Here is a 21413-nt window from a genome sequence, read left to right as displayed (position 1 = left end):
CATAGCCTAACTGCCCTCTCCTCTGTAATGCAATGAAATGTATGTGGGAGCACTACACCAAGTAAGTTTATTGGATTTAAATCTAAGAAAAACAGGTTTGCTTACAGAGAGAAACTGAACAATGAATCAAAGGAGCACCCTTTTAAACACAGAGAGTGATCATAATGAGCTATGTCACCATATCACACATAACATTCATAAACGTGTTTTCGTACATTACTCACATGTGAGCACATATTCAAGCGGATCAGAATTATGGATCTGTAATAAGTATTGAGTGGCAGTCCAGCAGGGGAAGCATACTGTACACCCTGCGGAAATACTTCGAATGACTGTCATTATGGTCAGGGTATACTCTGGCAAACTGTTTACCAATCACGTTTCGCAATCGACAAAGCAGACTGTGGTACACGTCACTACCAACACGTGATGGGTAACTCGCAAAGCAGTTTGGGAAGGTTTGAGAAGTAGAAGGCGGGGCAACAGTTAAAACATTATAAAGTTAAAGTTCATGCTAACAGATATTAATAGACAAGTTTCAGTCAAATATTTTTGCCTATAGTAAAACCCAGTGTTAAAGTACAGTGCAAACAATTATATTTGGAACATTAGAATATTGAATCCAATATGCGGTCACTTCCGCGTATTCATTCCGGGGCTAAAGAACACAATTTTTTTTAAGGGATCACATAGTTATGTACAATAACAATATAGGCCTACAATAAAACACAATATAAGAAAAGTCAGAGATGGTTTAAATGTCCTTTGAAATAACGCTAACCACTTGTTTTGGTATGGTGGAAATTTTAAGAAGATCATTAATTATTAAATACATATACATTTAGTCATTTGCTTTAATGCAAAGCAACTTGCAAATGATGACAACAGAAGCAACCAAAACCCTCTTTCATGTTGTTTTTGTTAGTCCTGTCATTTCCGTTATTACAGCTTTACTATATGCGAAATGATATGGAACTGTAACGGGGTCAGGAGAGCTGCATGGAACTACGTTCGTCGTGCGTTTCCCAGAAAATAACTGTACACCTCAGAACTATCAGAAAGATAGTATTGAAAAAGAATACAGAAAGCTAGTGTTGGAGTTTTTTCTTTCTTTCTTTTTAGTAAAACAAGCAGGTACAAAACGAATGGAGAGTGCAAGTGATAGATTTTTAAATAAATAAAAATAAAAATAGATCAAATATAATTAGAATAGAGAGTGCTAGAGTTCGAGGGTCAAATCAAGATAGAAGAGATGTGTTTTCAAATGTTTCTTGAAGATGCATGTGCATTACTGCATGCAAAATATATTTTGCTTTGCAATATAACAATTTTAAAGGTAACAATGTAATTAAAAAGGCAATGGTTGACATACTGTAATAATGTTTGTAATTGTATTTTACCTGACACACTTTCATTATACTGAATTTATAGAATAGAACACCTTTATTGCACAGCTGTACTTTGAAATTTAAGATCTCCATAGTAGCAATACACACTTACAGACAGTTCCAGTGCACATGTAAACAATATGTACAGAACTATGAAGTTACATATTTACATTATTTTTACAGGTACATTGCAATCTGTACAAATAAAACAAATTAATTTATTCCTTGTGTTATGTCTAACCCTTAGCATCAGCTAATCTACTGCGTTGTGCCATTCTTCAGTTATCGATTACTGATGACAACATACTGTAGTATCAGCGTTGAAGTTAAAATAAGTGTCATACTGTAAAGCCATGCCTTTATCAGATCTCGTCGGAATTAGCTATAATGAGAATCAGCTGATGCAAGCTTGACTCACGTGACGCTAACGCTTAGTTTTTTTTTTTTTTTGTTCTATGGGTTTGATAAAACAGGCGTATTTGGAGCAGCTGCTACAGAGAGAGAATCAATGGGAGAAGATGCAGTTGAAGGACCCGCGTACAGCAGAGGAGAAAGTTCATCAGAATGATCTTCTGCAGCTTGTACTGGTCAGACAAGCTCTACCGTCATATTCTTTTAACAATTTAACAAGTGATATATCATTCAGATGTCTATAGCTGATATTTATATATGAAACATGCTGGCTTGGCATTTAAACCTTACGTTTGTTTTAGTCCCTGCCTGATGCTGTAGATCCTTCAGTAGCAATGGAGATAAGGTCAGGTGAGAAAATTAAAATGAGAAATATTAATAAAATATTTCTAAATATGTACTTATAATAATGAAACAATATTTAATATTTAAATAAGAAGTTAATATGTTTCCTAAGAGTAATACATCAAAAATTAGTAAATTTTAGTGATAGAACTGTAACAAATTGATGATTTTTATCTCCGTTAAACTCTGTCATTTTGTTCCTGTCCCAGCTGATGTGGTGTCTCTCTATACTGAAGCAGTGCGAGCAGCTCAACATCCCCACAAGCTCCAGGAAAAAACAGAAGAGAAAATTACCAAAAGGTACGGTTCATTATTTTCTGTCTTATCTACAATATGTAAAATCTAGACCAGAATAATTTATTACATGTAAAATGTATATAACACATAAGTAATAGTGATTACATTTTCTCAGCCAGTGGACTTGTATTTATAGATAAAAAAACAGACCACAAATTGTTACAGAAGGTGTGAAAGTGCATGGTGACTTATTGCTCTTATACGGTTTGCTTTCAACTTCTGCTTTTACAGTGTCAAAAAAAAGAAGCAAAAGTCACTGTGGGAAAACAGGATTAACCAGCACAGGTAAACAGTTATTCTGATCAAACGGTTTTGTTTTCAGGAAGTCAAAGAGGGTGATGCATATATGTTTTGCTTATCCAACCTCCAGGCAAGAACTCCAGGAGCAGAGAAGACACAGAAATGCACTCAGACACCATATTGTTACTCCATACTTTCACCCTGAGCTGAAGGAAATGTCACTCTTTACGAATGAGGCTAGTACAACCATCTGAATATTTCTCTAAGGGCTTATTTTTTTGTTGTTCTTTATTTTTGTTTTTTATTTAGAGCAGGGACTCCCAAATATTTTTGTCAGTCAAACCCTTTGGAAAAAATAAATAAAAATAAAATATATATACACACACACCTCAATATTGAAAAAATTTAGCATGTTCGCATTTTCATAGTTCTTTTATGTTGGTTAATGATCACATGACATGTAGGAAAACAAATGAAAATTATCCGATTTTTTTAAAGAAGTGTTTTATTTGGAATATTTTTTGTTTATTATTTTTTATTTTTTTATTTTACATTTTTACTATTTAATTATTAGCTGTTCATCAACTCACAAACCTCCGATATAGAACATGTATATAAATGAAAATGGTCATACTGACATCAGTAACATTGAGATATCAGGCGGACCTGTTATATCACCACTCTTGCTTTCTGTTAGGATCTAAACCTGAGCTCACTCACCCTGGATCTTCCACCCTTCCCCAAAATGCAGCGCTTCTCCACGGACTCCTCATCTGGCAGAAGTAGTTCCTGTGAGGTTTAAAGAATAACAATAATATTTAAGTAAATCTTTAATAGAAATATTTCAGAATTGAGCTTTGGGTACTTTAGCTGATTCTACAATTACAAATGCATTTAAAACTTGTGAAAGCTTTGCCAAGGAATCTGTCCTTATTCAACATTTTCTGGAAATGTTTCACTCCAAAAAATAGTGCAAAAAATTGTGAAGCCTTCAAATTGCCTCTTTTTTTTTTGCATACATTTTTGTATAGATATTGTTAAATCTCATACAAATTTTGAATCCACTCAATAAAAAAATATAGATAAATATTTCCCTCAAAATATATGAAACTGCAATTGTTTAATGCCAAATGCAACATGATTACTAAACCTATTGCCCTCAACAATAGCTATTCTTAGGCATTCACAGAATTTTATTACAATAATGGAAGCAGGTCTGCCAAGATTAGAATAATTAAGGCATCTTAAGGAAGAACCCTAGGGAGAATTAATAATGAAAGTTAAAACCTTCACTTTTAAATATTCTTGAAAAAATGGGTGTGGATGGATATGCTTAGTTAGTTACACGTGGTAATGAATGATTCAGGAGATGTCAAATAAAAACCGCACTTGCTGTTTTTTGTGAACCAGTTTGTGTGCTTACAAAGATATGCTTATTTTAAAATTGCAATTAAAACCACAAATTGTTAAAATCACCTTTCAATAATGGCAATATTTTTTTTAACCTTTCAATGAACAACCTTTGTGTGGTACAACTTCATTTATTTCTGCAGATACACCTGTAAGAGAAAGGCCTGAAAACCACCAGAGTTTGAAATAAGGAAATCCCCTCACTCCTGTATGAAAGTTCGCTTCGGTTCTTGTTTTATGAACACTTCCTCTAAATGAAAGCAGAAGCGACAAAGTGATTCAAGACTCGTACAGCAAAGCAAACACACACACACACACACACACACACACACACACACACACGAGGCAGTTGTACAGTGACTGAGAGAGGACAAAGACAGTGAAAAAAAACACATGTAGTGAGAGGTTGACTAGTTCCAGGTGGGTGAGGATAAAGTAAATAGAAGAAACTGGTTCAGCGGGTAAACCGGCATGAATCAACTGTTGTGGACTGCTAATGTGCTGAACTGATGTGGTAAATATTTAATCAAAGATTTCCAACCTTCTCAAGCTACAAATCGGAGACACGAGAGAGAGTTTGCACTGTGGTAAGTCACTTTGAACATGTTGTGTTTCTGTCCTACAAGCCACGAGTGTGATGTCCTTTAATGCCCATAATGCTGACTTTCATTCTGTAGAAACGCCTGTTAGCTGTCAGTACACAGCATGAAAACTATTCTGTAAGTCAGCAAGTTGTGTTTATAACTGATAAACAGGAAACATTTGTTTGTAAGAACAGGTGCACAGCAAAACATGTGAAATGGCAACAAATGTAGAAGCAGGAAATGTTTACATTTAAATACACTTTCATGATAACATATCATCGGGCATTTTTCTATAAGAATAAACATTTCTAGATATATATACACATATATATATATATAACATTTTCCATACACACACACATACAGTATATATAGATATATGCTTTTTCAGTCTGAGTAAGTTTTCATTTGCACAAAAATCTCACATGCAAAATGAAATAACTGCCTATTGTACGAGTTGCTGCATTTATGAAGAAACATTCTGTTGAAAGACTTCAGTTTCCTGAGTTTCCGGAAGACCTGGTAATGTAAAACGAGTCAAAATAACTGATGCAACGAATTCATTTTATATATATATATATATATATATATATATATATATATATATATATATATATATATATATATATATATATATAAAAAAAATAATATAATAAAAATACAAGTTTTTTTTTATTTTATTTTTCCCAAATTAAAAACTTTACATATTGATGACTCTGACCATATGGCTTTTTTGAATTTCCTGTGGTGAGAACAGCGCAAATTCAATAACTTCCTCATAAGATAGAACTTATTGGTTTTTCACAGTAGCTCACTGTGGACAAAGAAGATGATTTACGAAGATGATTTACGTCACATGCATGATCTCAGAAGACATTTTCTATCCCTACTAGCTCCTTCATACATAAATCTTGTAACCTGACAAAATAATGGAAAATGAGAAATATACATTAGTTTGAGTCATAAGGTGCTATATTGCCCTCTAGAGTTCGGGGCAAAGCTGGTCCTCTGTGTTTAGGGAAGTAATCTAAAAAATAACTAATTTCAGTCCTTCTTCTAGACCTGAAAAGTAAGAGAGCTTATTGTAAATGTATTTACCATTTTATGCCTCGTGCCAAAAGAAAAATGACTCTGGGGTGAAATGCAAGAGTTATGTCCTGTTACAAGCAGGATCTTTACACACAACTGCATAAAACACGACGCATTTGACCTGCTTTAGTCCCTGCCGCATTGAACAACAGCCTTGCTGTATAGAAAGGAGAAATTGTCATTACATAATAACCAAATTCAAAAAAAGGAACAGAAACACACACACGTGTTGATGCTTGTCTGCTGAGTGGAGCTGCACTCCACACTCAGTCTAGAACAGGTCTCAAATTCAAGTTCAGTTGTTGGTCTCGGTACATAGTTACGTGCTGAATATAGATCTGTATGCGTTTACCTGTAGTTTAAAAGTTCAGTGTCAGTCAGCAATAATTCTGTGGGACCTAAATCTTTCCAGTACCGTTTTCATGAATTCTGTAACATACCTAGATGCGTTCGTAACGCAATGCGCTCAGTGTAACGTTGTGCGCAATCTGCGCATGCTCTCTCTGAGAGACTGAGGTAACGCGCGACGTGAATTTCATTATTCAAATATTAGATTAAACATTTATACATGGACAAACAGTTTTATAGATTTTTGCTTTCTCTCGCAAAACTTGCCATATGACGTGAGAGGAAACCCTATATTTAAGTGATTTTACGAGTGAATAACTTTATTTCTTCTATGAAGAATATTTTGCAGAATTCCCAGACTGCCATAAAATAAAAATTGATTGACTATAAAATACAGCTGATTACAACTATCCAAAACATCAATGTAAAAGCAGTCCAAATGACTTTTTTGTGTGTGCCCGGTTTACACAAAAATTTAGTCATAATTACCATGAAATTTTGGGTGAACAATTTCTTTAACTGATAAAAGTTCAAACTAATCCTGAAATAGCATTGCTATAAGGTGGACACGTTATTCCAGTAAATGTCTTATTAGGGTCAGAGTGTGTTTTTGTTGTGTGAGACATGCAGGAACATCTGTTTGCTAAGCCTTTTAAAAAAAAAAAAAAAAAAAAAAAAAAAAAAAAAATTGCTCTGAGCAATTGTTTTGAGTCAAAATTTGGACACAAGAGATTTGACTGAATATTTTGGGCTAGAAGCCTAAGTGACATACATCCAAGTATGGTGACCCATACTCAGAAGTCGTGCTCTGCACTTAACCCATCCAAATTGCACACACACAGCAGTGAACACACACACACCGTTAACACACCCGTAGCAGTGGGCAGCCATTTATGCTGCAGCACCCGGGGAGCAGTTGGGGGTTCAGTGCCTTGCTCAAGGGCACCTCAGTCGTGGTATTGCTGGCCCGAGACTCGAACTCACAACCTTAGGGTTAGGAGTCTCTAACCACTAGGCCACGACTTCCCCCTTGATAAGAGACAAACAACTGGACAAAAAGGAATAAAAGTAGGCTAGTATGAAATCAATGTTAAGGAGCTATTTAAAACTATTTAGCTACTAAACTATTTAAAGCTATTTAGTGCAAAAAGTTGTCAGCTACTGTTCCCACCACATTCATCACATGAGGAATGGCCTTTAATTTGGAATAATGAGAGAGAGAGAGAGAGAATGAGTGGGTGAATGAATGGATGTTAATGATTGATTGATGTTTGAAGGAGGAGTCAAGGAAGAGGATATTCTCCTTTTCCCAGCAGCTGACACAGCCTCTATCTGTCTATTCACATCTGAGCCATAAAGGACAGAAAACCAGGATTCTCTGATACCTCTGTTTGTCCAAGTATTGTTATTTTGCCATTAGAGATTCAACCAAGGTATATTATAATAGAAGCCTACACAGCTTTATAGGGGACTGGTGGAAAACTCTATCCAATTTCTAATCTACACTGAAATTAAGGCTCCGAACAGCAGCTATGCCACTGTCTGGATCTGAAATAACATAAACGAGCTCTTTAAGGCCCAGATCTACATTCGTTTGGAACAACCACCACATACAAAAGGCATGAAGTGCATCCTCAAAATATTCCCACATAACTGCTGAGACGCAGGCACTGGGGCAACAGGAAGACCTACTGCTGACCTGAGGTCATCCTGTGGGGAATACAGCCAGCTATAAAAAGACCCAGAGTATACTAACGACCACGTCTTTCACAAAAACATGCCAATAAACGTATGGGAGAGGATGGAGATTCTTGTTTAAGAGACTGGGAATAAACATGAGCTTTACCAGGACAGACCTTGATACAAAGCAAAATTAATGAAAAAAAAAACAAAAAAAAAAACTATTTATTAATATTGAAAACAACATTTAATTATTATTAAGTTATTAAAACAAATAATAATACAGTGACAACGTTTCAGGTATTTTTGTGAATATAGTCAAAAATATTAACAATATTTTATGGTAAATTATTATTATTCTTATTAGATATCAAAATCCATTTAAATGTTTGGGGTTGGAAAGATTCTTTAATGTTTTTGAAAGAAGGCTCTTATGCTAATCAAAGCTGCGTTTATTTAATAAAAAATACAGTAATATTGTGAAATATTACTATTTAAAACAACTGTTTTCTATTATAATATATTTTAAAATATAATTTATTCCTGTAATGTCAAAGCTGAATTTTCAGCATCATTACTCCAGGCTTCAGTCACATGATCTTCAGAAATCATTCTGATTTGGTGCTCTAGAAACTTTTCCTTTTTTTTCCTTCTTCTTCTTCTTCTTCTTCTTCTTCTTCTTCTTCTTCTTCTTTTTTTTAATCAATGTTGAAAACAGTTGTGTTGCTTAATATTACTTGTGGAAACCATTTATTTTAATTTTCATAATAATTAAATGTTAAAGTTCAAAAGAACAGCATTTATTTGAAATGTAAATCTTGTGTAACATTATAGATGTCTTTACTGTCAATCTTGATCAATTTAATGTGTTCTTGTTGCATACTTACCTCAAACATTTGAACGGTAGTTATTTTAATAACTTTCTAAATTTTATACGTATTTGTAAGTGTTCATATTTTAATGTAAATATTCCAATCATTTTTACATTATTACAGCAAACTTACAGTTTTCTGTTTAAATGTAAAATGATTTCACTTACAATTAACCTTTTAACAAGTTTTCCCTGATGCATTTTAAGTATTTTTTTCTCCATTAAAATTACTAACATTATTAATGTAGCAACAAAGAATTTATATAAAACTACTGTTTTATTTACATTTACATTTAGTCATTTAGCAGACGCTTTTATCCAAAGTGACTTACAAATGAGGACAATGGAAGCAATCAAAAACAACAAAAAAGCAATGAGTTAGCTTAAACGCAGTACACATAGCAAGGCCTTTGAAATAATATAATAAATAAAAAGAAAAACAGATAGAATAGAAAAAGAATAGAGCAAGCTAGTGTTATGTTGTTATTATTATTATGTTGTTGTTTTATTAAGAATATTTTTCTTCATCATGTTTTATTAATATATTATATATATTAAAAAGACAGCTCTGTGAACATGACTTCTGGCTCAGATATGATTGCTTACCTGATGCTATGTTTGACCTCCATACATAAAACCACCACAATTCTGATATTTCCTGTGGTGGAGTGGCCTTTGAGTTGCAGTATACTAGCTATGTAAGCAAAAACAGTTAAAATGTTCACATAATTTCATTTAGTTAAGCTTGCTTCTCTACAACTGGTGCATATAGGGACTCCTTATGAAGTATGGTTTGAAGCTCAAGGTTAATTAGGCTTTTTCATAAAAACGTAAACGCACAAAAATAGAGTTGGTGTTTACTGGCATTGGGAATAATGGAGCAGGTATGAGGTTGCTCATGTCTGTGATCTCTGCACACCTGCAGTAAAGGTACTGTCAAGACTTACCATTAATGCCAAAGAGTCGGCAAGTTAATATTTACTTAAGGACCCAAAGGACAATGACCTTGGTCTTTGGGAAAAAAACATGGAAGTTTCTTACACTGAAGGAACTTTAACTTAAGCCATGGTTCTCTCTAATACATTTACATCGCAATTCATTTATTTTAGATTGTGACCGAGATAAAAGATATGGAAGAAACTTGTGACCTGATGACTAAATATATGCATTTATTTTGGTAGGTGGCACAATGACAGCACCCAGGAGAACCTGGACCTTCTCTTCTATGCGTTCAAAGTGTAAGTAGTTTATTAATAAAATGTAATTGTAATAAATTATAATTTCTTTAATTTTGCATTGATATATATATATATATATATATATATATATATATATATATATATATATATATATATATATATATATATATATATATATATATATATAAAATTAAAGAAGTAAAGGGTGTTTCAAATCTCAACATATTCGCATTCTGGAAAGATTCCTGATCTTTTCATTTGTCTCTATGATTTCTATAGCTAGACCATCACCAGATGAAGGGGAACATTATTTCAGAAGAAGATTATTTTCTTCATTTAGAAGTGATCGAGGTGAACGTGAGTCACTCAGTTTACACACCTAGCTATTCAAATTTGCTCTGCTTTGTAAATAAACTGCAAGAGAGAAGCCTACAGACGAATTAACACTCCTAGGCACTAGCACAAGATTCAGTTGTCTCTATCTTGGCCTACAGAAAGATCCGAAGAACAAGAAGATGACATAGATAAGAGAAGAGCTTTCTCAGATGGACAAATTAAGATCAACAAAGGTAAGACTTCTTTTGAGTCTACTGAAGAGAAATGGACAGTTTTCCACCAATGCATTTTTATTTTTATTTTTATCATTTTAGGGTAATAAAGGGGTCTGTCTACTTTTGATATGAGGAATAAATGCTGTTTTCAGTACTAATGTTTAATAAGGATTATGTATTAGCAGGTGAACCTGTTTTATTCAGAAGTAAAGCTCTTGTGGTCAATATATAGTAAATAAAATAAGTCTATAAATACTGAGGTGAAGGAAAAGCATGTCTCAGAGAATGTTCTTGTGGATTTCTACCAAAGTGAGTCAACTTAAGTATGAAGCCAGCAGATGTGTTATTAGTGTTGGAAAGTGTTAAGTTAGCAACTTTTATTTAAATCTTTGATTAAAATCTCTTTTACAAGAGCCACCTGGTCAAAAAGGCATCCAAAAACAAACAAACGCAGACATGCAATGCAAAGTACACAGTGTCATATGAATTGTGTCATTATGTGTCACACCAGTGTCATCTAAAAGTACCTGCGGTTCAAATCAATTCTGGACTAACTGCGTTGAAGAGCCGAGAAATGAAGGAACTCCCACTAAAGACAAGTCATTTTTTTCGTTTAACACTTCACGTCGTTTGAACATAAGTAGGAAGTGTCTTCCGATCTGCCTTTCACTTCTTTTCACCGATTCGATTCGTTCGGACAGTTCATTTCAATAAATCAGTTAAAATGCTTCATGCATTGTTTTGAGTTCTCAATTGAATTCATATAGACCCCCCCATACTGTTTCAGCTGATTTCCTTTTGCAGTAAAACGGGATATGTTTATATAATACTATTTATCACTGTATTTTCGATTTCGTTTTATACGTTTTGCTGTTTGAGTCTCTCTAAAAGTGAAATGATTCATGAACCGCGTGGTTCGACTCGGTTCGAATGAACAGCCGTTTTTAAAGAATCATTGATTCGCGAATCAGGCATCAGCCGCGCACATATGTTGGCTGCGCACATTCTCGGTAATACAGTGATCCTGCGCGTTAGTGGGAAAGACTGCCGTGTGATCACGACATAAATATCACTTTAATTGACAAACTTTACGCAAAGAGATTCAAACATGAACGGAGTTACTCTCTCTAATGTCAAAAGAAGAGGAACTAAGGCAAACGCACGTAAACACCTGAGTAAGTTCAACCACGCTGTTTTAGTGTTTCTGTAGAGTATAAAAAAAAATTGTTTAAATATTTATATTCTTATTTAATTAAGCTGACAGAATAGAAGGTTATAATTTCTCTTACTTTAATGCGTTGTGTAAGACTTCTATTTAAAGCATCTATCTATCTATCTATCTATCTATCTATCTATCTATCTATCTATCTATCTATCTATCTATCTATCTATCTATCTATCTGCCTGTCTGTTTGTCTATCTGCATGTAGGACTTTTTGTTTTGTTAGTTAGATTTATCATGCTGTTGGACTTGAATAGTTGCTGTCACAGTGTTGTAGTGATATAACGATTCTTTACAGTTAACTGTCTGGCAAATAGTAAGCTATTTAAATCAGGTTCAGCAAGTGTCTTTGTGGTTTCTGCTGAGGAACTCCTGAAAACGTTATCATGTGGGAAAGAATAAATTAAATTTGTTGTAATTACAACTTACAGTTCAGCTGCCAAAACTAACCTCTTTGCCTAAGAAAGTGAATATCCAAACAAGAATTAGTGATCAAGGCATTTCTGGTAACATTTCTGAGCAATTCTCTTCTGGTTGCAGTTGATTAATTGTACTGTTTTGTGCATTTTATTGCTCAGGTGTCTTCCTTCCAGGTGAAGAACAACCAGACATGGGAACCATGAAGAGGTTCAGTACCTTATTTTCGTCCTTCCGGGGAAAAATCAACAAAGACAGTGAGAAATGTTGTTTAAGTATTGCTTTATATATATTTTTTTTACAAACAATATAGCTACTTCAGCTACTTAAAAAATTCAGCTGCATCATACTCTGTGTATATTTGAATGTTTTAAGTAACAAAAAGCATCACTGATGAATGCACAAGAAAACTTGACTATGTAAACAGTTGTTATCTTTTGCTGTGGCCATTGGCTATATATTGCATAGAAAAGTGGTTAACCTCGTCAAAACATTTCAGCATGACTCATTCTCTGGTCTCGTAGTGCAAGTAGGGCAAAATGCCTAAAATAATTAGTCTTTCGAACTGAAGTTTTTAACTGAAGTGCTCAAACTTTCCTTTTCAAGATATTTAGAAAGATTTGCTTGTAATATGTTGTTCATTTAAAATTCATTAATGAAGTCACAAGGAGGTTCACAAAGTCAGTCGAAGCACACAATTTGCATCTGTTCTTTAGTGCACTTCTTGTCTTTTCAGTTACAAGCAACAGTTATTGTTGTGTCCTTTAGAGAAATGCACCTTGAGGGTTTCCATGGTGAGGCAAGTCAAGCCAGAACAAGACTTTGTGACTTAGTGGACTCCTGTGGTATTCCTCTCGGCTTTGTTTGCTCTGTGTTGGGGGAGGCTGCCAAAAAGCAGGCTCAAAAGGAAATGTTACGGAAATTCACAGAAGTGCTCCGTCTTTCTCAATTCTAATTTGTTTGTACTTGTTTGTGGATCAGCATTCCCTGTCTGATCAGCATCTCAAGTGCTTTTTTCTGAAGAGCAACATTTTGAGACTGTTTAGAAATCGAGCATTTATAAACAGTTGGTTTGGTAGAATATCCATGAAATGACATGAAGACAGTCTCAGTTTGGTTCCAGAGCATTTGTGTTGATTTGTTTTTAAAAAGGGGTAAACATCACGGAAGCTAACGTGTGTGTGTGCATGTGTGTTTTCTTTTTGTAGGAACTGGTAAGGAACCAGATCTACCTGCTAGCACAGAGCTTTCCTCTATAGAAGAAAAGGCAAAGGAGCAGCGTTACGCTAGCGGGCAGTTTTTCTTCGAATATCTGGTGGTGGTTCGACCTAAGAAGACCAAAGATGGGATATATGAGCCACAGATCATCTATCAGTTCCCTAAGGTGATGCAGACAAACCATGTGCTCTGCATGCAGGCACATGTAGCATTCAGAAAATATTTAGTGCTTTTGTAGCACTTGTGGCATTGTTTCCATTCAATAACAATTCAATAATTTTTTTTTTAATGTTTGCATTACATTTATTGAATTAGTAAAGGCTTAAATCAAAAGTGACATACAAATGAGGAATGTTACAGTTGTCTACATCCCAATTCACATTATTATGGCTTCATTAAAAGTGCTATTGTGTCTTCAGTTGTTGAAGAACTTTTCATTAGACCAATCTTTTTAATTACATAAATCTTTCAAAAAGATTTATTGTCTTTGTTTGTTTTTTTAAAAAAAAGATGAGTGTATACATTTTTATATGACTTAACTGACGGGTTAATTAATCTATAAATATTTATTTTATTAATTATATGTAGTATTCTGTTGTTTAATATAGGCCTAGTTCTTTGAAGGTGAATAAAGTCCAATTACAGTGAATAATTGTAGTGTAATACTAATATAAGCAGATGTTGACTTAAGTTAACTGGATTATGGGATTTGAATATCAGAAAAAGATCATATTTTTATTTGGTTATTTGCATTATACATTATATCACTTAGAAATCCTAAATGTATTATTTATTTATGAACATGCATATTATCTATCTATCTATCTATCTATCTATCTATCTATCTATCTATATATATAGTATATATTACAATTTGTTTTTATTTATTTATGTACATGCATATTTTATATATATATATATATATATATATATATATATTATATATATATATATATATAATATATATATATATATATATATGTATGTATGTATGTGTGTGTGTGTGTTGCATATATTAAAATTTTTTTTTTTTTTACTTTTTACTTAAAGGACAAGATCAAGAAAATGTGTGAAAATAAAAAGTTTCTATAGCTCATTTGTTGTCTTTCTGATATGAATGAGATCTATATGAATGAAAAAGACAATTTGCATTTTCTTTCCGTGATGCATATTAATGTAGTCTTGTTCTCCATTTGTCTTTTTCTCTGTCTGTCGAGTACAGAAGGATGGAATGGTGCGATTTCAGAAGGAGGAGGAAGAGAAGACGTTAAAGGCGCTCACACTTTTTTGCTTTCCAGAGGGTGTAAACTGGGCGCCCTTAACAGAATATTCCAGGTACTGTCACCGCATGCATCATTTCTCCCAGCATGCTGTGTGGAGGCAGAAACTGTATTTTTCATTCTCTCTCTTTTTCTCTGTTTCACAGTGAAACGTTCTCTTTCGTGCTTACAGATGTTGATGGAACAAGGAAGAATGGATACTGTAGGAGGCTACTGGTAAATGTTGACTAATCACATTGGTGATACTTCCTGTTGTTTATGCCTATACTCATCACTTCTCATCATACAACATATCCCTTACCCAAAGTGTGAAACTTACATAGCAACCCAGTAACAAAAACACTCTAGCAACATAGCAACAAGGTAGGCACCACTTTTTAAAAGTGTTTCTAATATTAGCTTCTCTTGTCGTTGCCCTTTTCTTAATCAGCCTGATGGGAAGGGTGCTCGTCTGCCTGAAGCCTACTGCATCATCAGTAATTTAGCCTGTTTTGGACTCTTTTCCAAGGTAAACATCATGATTTACAGCACGGTCATCTGTAACTGCCTTTATGCTTTATTGTTTTGATCTGTATTTAAGAGATTTGCCTTTTGTTTTTCTTGACTTTGTATTAATTTAGTGTTTATTGGCTTTGATAATGTAAAGTAATTTACGAGTCTGAAATGGGTTGTGTAATGTGTGATCTCTTTGTTGAGCTGTCTGTTTACTCTCTGAATGTAGTGCTGCAGTTACTGGAGTATGTTTTGTTTGTTTGAGCTGGACTTTGTTCAGGTACTTTTTTAGGTGAATGCTCTCTCTTGACTTGAAATTAGTTTGTTTGTCAATGACAAACATCAAAGGATCTATCTATCTGCCTGTCTGTTTGTCTATCTGCATGTATGTCTAGGACTTTTTGTTTTGTTGGTTAGATTTATCATGCTGTTGGACTTGAATAGTTGCTGTCATAATATTTTAGGGATATAATGATTCTTTACAGTTAACTGTCTGGCATAAAGTAAGCTATTTAAATACAAATGTGATAGGACTAAAGCTAATGTGATCTTAAAGAAATGGACATATTCAAAATATGGGTGTTTGCAAAGTTGTTGATGATTATTCTTCAATAATATATGGAGTATATATATATATATATATGGAGTTGTGTGTTCATAGCTCTCCCAAATAGATTGCACATAAACTACCGTTCAAAGATTTGGGGTGCTCACCAAGGCTGCATTAATTTGATCAGAAATAAAGTAAAAATACAGTAATACTAGGAAATAATATTACAATTTAAAAGAGCGTTTTTTATTTTCATGTATTTTTTAAATGTAATTTAATTTTGTAATGCAGAAATCATTCAGTGTGTCACACAATCATTACAAAATCATTTTTATATGCTGATTTGCTGCTCAAGAAAAAGTTCCTATTATTATCAATGTTGAAAACAGTTATGCCGCTTAATAGAAATCTTTTGTAACATTATTTATAACTCTTTATTGTCACTTTTGATCAATTTAATGCATCACTGCAGAGTAAAAAAAAAAAAAACGTACTGACCAAACTTTTGAACGGTACTGTATATTGAAAACTGATTTTTCGCCTTCTTTTTAAAAACTTCTGTCTGTTTCCTGCATTGTTCAATCTGTCTGCTTGCTGTTTTAGATCTTTGATGAGGTGGAACAGCGCAGAAAATTCTCCATGGCGATGATATACCCATTTATGCAGAGCCTGAGGGAGTCTGCGTTTCCTGCTCCTGGACACACTGTTAATATCAAAAGTTTTATTCCAGAAAGAGGCACTGAGGTAAGAACTAGAGATAAAAAACTAAAAAAAAAAAAAAATTTAAATCTTGAGGGCTGTCTGAATGGCTGGTCAGTATAAAGGAAGTGTCTTCCCCTTTATTTGTTTATTCTAATAAATTACAAAATTACTGCCTGAGACTAGGGTAGAAGCACTCCATATTTGTACATCTCACACTATTAGTCCTGACATCGTTTTCTGAACAATGACTCACATAACAATTATGGTTATCGTAATGACATACAAATGCAGTATTGCTCAAGACAGCAGCTGCTACACTTTTCATTTCCACTGTGTTTGCTGCAGTTGAGTCAACACCCAACACCAAAAACCAAAAAACTGGTGTTAGTCTGTCATTTTCTATTAAACACAAAAAAAGAGGAAGAGGCAATTACATAGGGGTGTGAAATCATGGAAGAGAATAAAAGCTGGTTTTACATGTATTTTGCCCAGTAATTTTAACCAGAGAGTCAATTTCAATACATTAAAGGAGGTGTAAAGTAATACGTCTGTAATTCCAAACAAGCGGGCAGACAGGCAGAGACATGCTATCCACAAACACACACCTCCTCAGCTCTTGCAAAACAGCAGGAAATTGAAGTGAGTGAAGTAATAGCTCAGGGGAAAGGGTCAGAGATGCACTGTTTCAAGCAGGTATGTCCTCATGCTTTGCACCAACTTGACTGAGTTCTGCTTGAAATTCTCCTTCAGCACATTTTCTATGTAACATTCAAATCAAGTGATCTGCACATACAGTACAGACCATAAGTTTGGAAACATTACTATTTTTAATGTTTTTGAAAGAAGTTTCTCCTGCTCATCAAGCCTGCATTTATTTGATCAAAAATACAGAAAACAATGTAATATTGTGATATATTATTACAATTTAAAATAATTGTTTTTAAATTCATTATACTTTAAATTATCATTTATTTCTGTGATGCAAAGCTGAATTTTAGGATCATTATCACATGATCCTTTAGAAATCATTCTAATATGATGATTCATTATCAAAGTTGGAAACAGTTTCTGCTGCTTCATATTTTTTCAGAAACATGTGATACTTTTTAGGATACTTTGATGAATAAAAAGTAAAAAAAAAATCAGTAATTTGACAAAAAGAAGCTATGTTTTTAAAATATAAATATTTTGTAATAACAATATACACTACTGGTCAGTAATTTGGGGTCATGATTTTTTTTTCTTTCTTTTTAAAAAATAAAATAAAATCAATACTTTTATTCAGCAAGGGTGTGTTAAATTGATAAAAAGTGATAGTAAAGGAAATATATTATTAGAATATATATTATTAGAATTTCATATGAATAAATGCAGTTCTTTTTAACCTTTTATTCATCAAATATATTAGACAGCAGAACTGTTTCCAACACTCATAATAAATCAGAATATTAGAATGATTTCTAAATGATCATGTGATAGACTGGATGTTACATGTGACACTGAAGGCTGGGAGTAATGATGCTGAAAATTCAGCTTTGCATCACAGGAATAAATTATTTTTTTAAAGTATATTCAAATAGAAAACTATTATTTTAAGTTTTAAATAATATTTCACAATATTACTGTTTTTTCTGTATTTTTGATCAAATAAATGCAGGCTTGATGAGCAGAAGAAACTTCTTTCAAAAACATTAAAAATAGTAATGTTTCCAAACTTTTGGTCTGTACTGTATCTCACATTATTATAAAAGCCATGTATCTATCTATCTATCTATCTGTCTGTCTGTCTGTCTGTCTGTCTAGCCTTTATTTGTATAGTGTTTTATACAATACTGGTTGTGTCAAAGCAGCTTTACAGTGTCAAAGAGGAAAATAGTTGAAGGACAAAGAAGTGATCTATCTCTTGTTGCTTCTAGTTAGTTATCCCCCAACAGTTTTTTAAATAATAAAATATCTACTGTACCTATAATAGAGCATCTGTGCATCTCTCTGTAGATCATCAGTTTGACTCGTCCAACAGACTCCTGGCTGGAGCACGTAGATTTCCGCACATTGTTCAAATGCCTGTCAGATGAGGAGGTGCTCCAGGTGTTTGCTGCTACTGTACTAGAGCGGAGGATCATCTTCATCGCTGACGAGCTTGGGTGCCCAAACACACATACATAAGTTTTAGGTTTTGCGTTGATTTATTTGTTTATGTATAACCAATCCTGATCAAACCCATGCTATCTCTGCAGGACGTTGTCTCAGGTGATCCACGCAGTGGCTGTTCTCCTGTATCCATTCATCTGGCAGCACACGCTCATTTCCATCGTCCCTGAGATCCTAATCGACGTCGTCATGGCACCCACACCATACCTGCTGGGTGTTCAGAAAAGTCTCGCAGATCAGGCCACTGACCAGACCGAGGTGAGTGACCAGCCTCGTGACACTGTTAAAATATTTCAAGCAATTTACATTTCAAACGCTACAAGCTGACATCTGATTTCATCTACTCACCCAGCTGCTTGTTGTTGACTTGTCAGAAGGCAGGAAGGAGACATTTATCAAGTGTGTAAGTTCTCGTTTACATCATAGAGAGCATCTTTTAATTTCTTGCCTTGAAAAGTGACTGATGGATATATTGTGGGTGACTGTGGTTGAAATGTTTCTCCAAACAGATGGGAGATGAGGACACAATATTACCTCACAAACTCAAAGATGAAATCAAGCAGGCCCTCAGTGCCAAAAATGAGAACTCAAGTAAGCAGCATTTTAAGTAGTGTTAAGTATTTTAACAAACCTGTAATAAGGCCCATGTATACTTCATTTTCCAACTTAAGTTCTGTTTCATGCACAGTTGCTTGTCAGCATGGAAGGATGTGTTCAGTATATGCTCATTATCTAGTAGACCATTCGTTTTAAGCACTCAGTCACTCAGAAGTGCAAGAGAAAGACCGGATCCTTTTAATGACTTCATCTTTGAATCTCATTGAGCCAAATGAACTCATTTGAGCAGTGTTATATTTTAAAAAACACGTCCACATCCACAATCTTTGACCATATTTTGTATTGGGAAATCACTGTAAAGGAGCCAAAAATAAATGAGTCTTTCGTTCATTTGTCATGGTGCTACAGACTACAGGCATAAGTGAGCAAATATTCCCAAATACATTACAGTCTAAAGACTGTTGCCATATTATGCTAGAAAACCTAGCTCCTGATTCTAACAAAATAGCTCAATAATAAGCTACTTGGCACTAGCCACAGCAAATAAGCCTAAATTAGCCAAAATACGCTGCTGTGTTTTTGTAAATAAGCTCAAAAATGCAATCCACAACTGGTAATATTTACAAGAGATTTATGAAAAGTAAGCCCAAAAAACTTATTCTAAGCGGACATGGCAGCACTTACGACCATAAACGAAACACAGCGCCTCTGTCAATTTTAGAAATTTCCAGACATATAATGTGTCTTTAATCGCTAATATTACTTACGTTAAATACGTTTTAAACTGTTTTCGTTAATGTTTCATATTCACAACTGCAAGACGCCGTGATGTTGCTATGTAAATAATCACAATCACACCCTAGAAAGAGCATATAATTCTCTCAAAACAATAGCATAAATGTAAAAATCTAATTTATTCCTACTTTCACTTACTCCAGTCTTCAGTGTGTCACACAATTACAATTATTTTGACCAAGTATTTAAAACTAATTACCTATATTTATATAATTTATCATCACTTCAGGTCTGGAGGAGTTGAACCGGGTGGTCCCAGAAGCTTTCCTGCCGTTCTTTATCAAGACTGTCGGCCACTATTCTAAGTACATCGTGCGGAATGGCAAAGACCAGCGGGGCGAGTTCAAGCGAATAAATTTCTGTAAAGCAATAGAATCCAAGAGCACACGACGGTTTGTGAAGACATTTGTACAGACGCAGATGTTCGACCTCTTCATTCAGGAAATGGAACAGAGACCCGCCTCTCAGGATGGCACAGGTGAGACACGCACACTTTGACCTAACATTAAAATGTGTATTTTTAAATATATGTTCACACTGAATCTCTAAATTAATTTAGAAACAACATCAAGATATATATTATAAATACTTTTTTATGTCATCTTTGTACTGAGTACTATGAATGAAGGAAAGCATCACCAATACTGATGTCTGTTAAAAGTATTTGTATTTTTTTTTTTTTTTAATTACGTTTAATTTAAGTGACCTTAAAATCTTCACATAAACCTATTATAATAAATGTCACATTTTGAGGTATTTTTAATAGTGTCATCTTAATGACTGGTACTTTGATTTACTTTTGCTTAAGAAGAGGATGCTATATAAAAATGCTCTTGAATAGAAATAAAAAATAAAGTTTTTTTTTCCATTTTTCCAGGGCTCTTTGACAAAAAGATTGCTGAATATCAGAAAAGGATGAAGGAGAAAGCCAAGAAAATCTAGTGGAAGCATTCACCAAAGTAGCTGGTTGTAAATCTTATGTGAAATAAATCAGTGAGTCAGTAGTAAATAATTTTAAGGAATGTAGATAGAATTAAATGTCAGAATATTTTTTATTTATGTTGTCATGTGTAAGTTGTCATTTGTGTCAGGGTTTTGTGGATAACTATTGTGATAAGCTGCTGTATTTAATGCATGAAAGGCTTGTTTGAGCTAGAGACGTTTTGACCTGAAGGTTCAATGTCACAGAAACTGAGCCAATGGAAACGTGCTGAATTGAAAAACATCCATTTTTCAATGAAAACAAAACAGTGAATGAAATGAAATTAAATTAAAAAAAAAACATTTCATCTCCACATTCCACAAATAATTGTAAAAGCACTGAAATATTTCAAAATATTTAACACGTTTATTCTAAAATTAAAAGAAAAAACACTTAATAAAAGTGGTGTGATACTTTGGCGATAAAACTTGTGTAAAAATATTTGTACATACCTAGACTCTCTCTCAGTATTCTCAGAAAAATGCATAAAGCTTAGAAAGAAATATGTAATGTTACAGGAGCTTCTCTTAAATGTGAAAAGTTTCCCCGGGAACACTCAAATTTGTGAAGTACTGTCCACTGAATGCCTGCTGCAGTGCAGTTTTGCTGCTTTTTTTTTTTTTTTTTTCATTT

The 21413-nt window shown here is 33.8% G+C and overlaps 2 protein-coding genes and 1 long non-coding RNA gene across 10 annotated transcripts in view; 2 read left to right on the top strand and 1 right to left on the bottom strand.

The window, feature by feature from the left end:
• The window catches only part of LOC109059023 (sperm-associated antigen 17-like), a 19174-nt gene extending 15018 nt beyond the window's left edge, over positions 1–4156 (top strand). For 2 of the 4 annotated variants that reach the window (XM_042761822.1, XM_042761821.1), the window contains exons 35-40: positions 1862–1975; positions 2102–2150; positions 2354–2444; positions 2673–2726; positions 2812–2917; positions 3379–4156. In XM_042761822.1, coding sequence (XP_042617756.1) covers positions 1862–1975; positions 2102–2150; positions 2354–2444; positions 2673–2726; positions 2812–2917; positions 3379–3483 — 519 coding nt within the window. In that variant the 3' untranslated portion in view covers positions 3484–4156. Of the gene's footprint in view, positions 1–1861; positions 1976–2101; positions 2151–2353; positions 2445–2672; positions 2727–2811; positions 3179–3378 lie in introns of those variants that run through there. The other 2 variants (XM_042761823.1, XM_042761824.1) reach the window with 2 other exon arrangements.
• LOC109059025 overlaps positions 1–11069 on the bottom strand; it is a 24051-nt gene extending 12982 nt beyond the window's left edge. The window contains exons 1-2 of one of the 3 annotated variants that reach the window (XR_006160630.1): positions 10941–11069; positions 3402–3470 (exon numbers count right to left, since the gene is read on the bottom strand). This is a non-coding gene — a long non-coding RNA (uncharacterized LOC109059025). Of the gene's footprint in view, positions 1–3401; positions 3471–5773; positions 5891–6116; positions 6245–10940 lie in introns of those variants that run through there. The other 2 variants (XR_002012523.2, XR_006160631.1) reach the window with 2 other exon arrangements.
• LOC109059021 (DENN domain-containing protein 2D-like) lies at positions 4421–21413 on the top strand. Of its 3 annotated transcripts, XM_042761826.1 has the most exons (16): positions 4423–4678; positions 9845–9901; positions 10142–10219; positions 10357–10431; positions 12214–12309; positions 13261–13436; positions 14493–14605; positions 14697–14766; positions 14981–15058; positions 16196–16336; positions 18290–18438; positions 18532–18703; positions 18798–18848; positions 18955–19036; positions 20028–20276; positions 20676–21413. In XM_042761826.1, exons 2-16 carry the CDS (start codon positions 9853–9855, stop codon positions 20738–20740), a joined length of 1644 nt encoding a protein of 547 aa, XP_042617760.1. In that variant the 5' UTR covers positions 4423–4678; positions 9845–9852; the 3' UTR covers positions 20741–21413. The 3 variants fall into 3 exon arrangements, with proteins under 3 accessions (XP_042617762.1, XP_042617760.1, XP_042617761.1); XM_042761828.1 differs by lacking the exon at positions 16196–16336 and having other exon boundaries at positions 4421–4678; XM_042761827.1 differs by lacking the exons at positions 4423–4678; positions 9845–9901; positions 10142–10219; positions 10357–10431 and adding an exon at positions 11378–11588.

The sequence above is a fragment of the Cyprinus carpio genome, chromosome A8 (genome assembly GCF_018340385.1).
Source record: "Cyprinus carpio isolate SPL01 chromosome A8, ASM1834038v1, whole genome shotgun sequence".
Classification (NCBI taxonomy): Eukaryota; Metazoa; Chordata; class Actinopteri; order Cypriniformes; family Cyprinidae; genus Cyprinus; species Cyprinus carpio.
Note: the sequence above shows the minus strand (reverse complement) of the source record. Positions and strands in the feature narration are given on the sequence as shown.

What these genes read in the sequence shown, in the direction of transcription:
- LOC109059021 (XM_042761826.1), top strand. Translation starts at nt 9,853, where the DNA reads ATGACAGCACCCAGGAGAACCTGGACCTTCTCTTCTATGCGTTCAAAG. An exon ending in AGGAGACATTTATCAAGTGT is followed by an intron (nt 18,849 to 18,954) that starts GTAAGTTCTCGT and finishes TTCTCCAAACAG; the next exon opens with ATGGGAGATGAGGACACAAT. An exon ending in TGCCAAAAATGAGAACTCAA is followed by an intron (nt 19,037 to 20,027) that starts GTAAGCAGCATT and finishes TCATCACTTCAG; the next exon opens with GTCTGGAGGAGTTGAACCGG.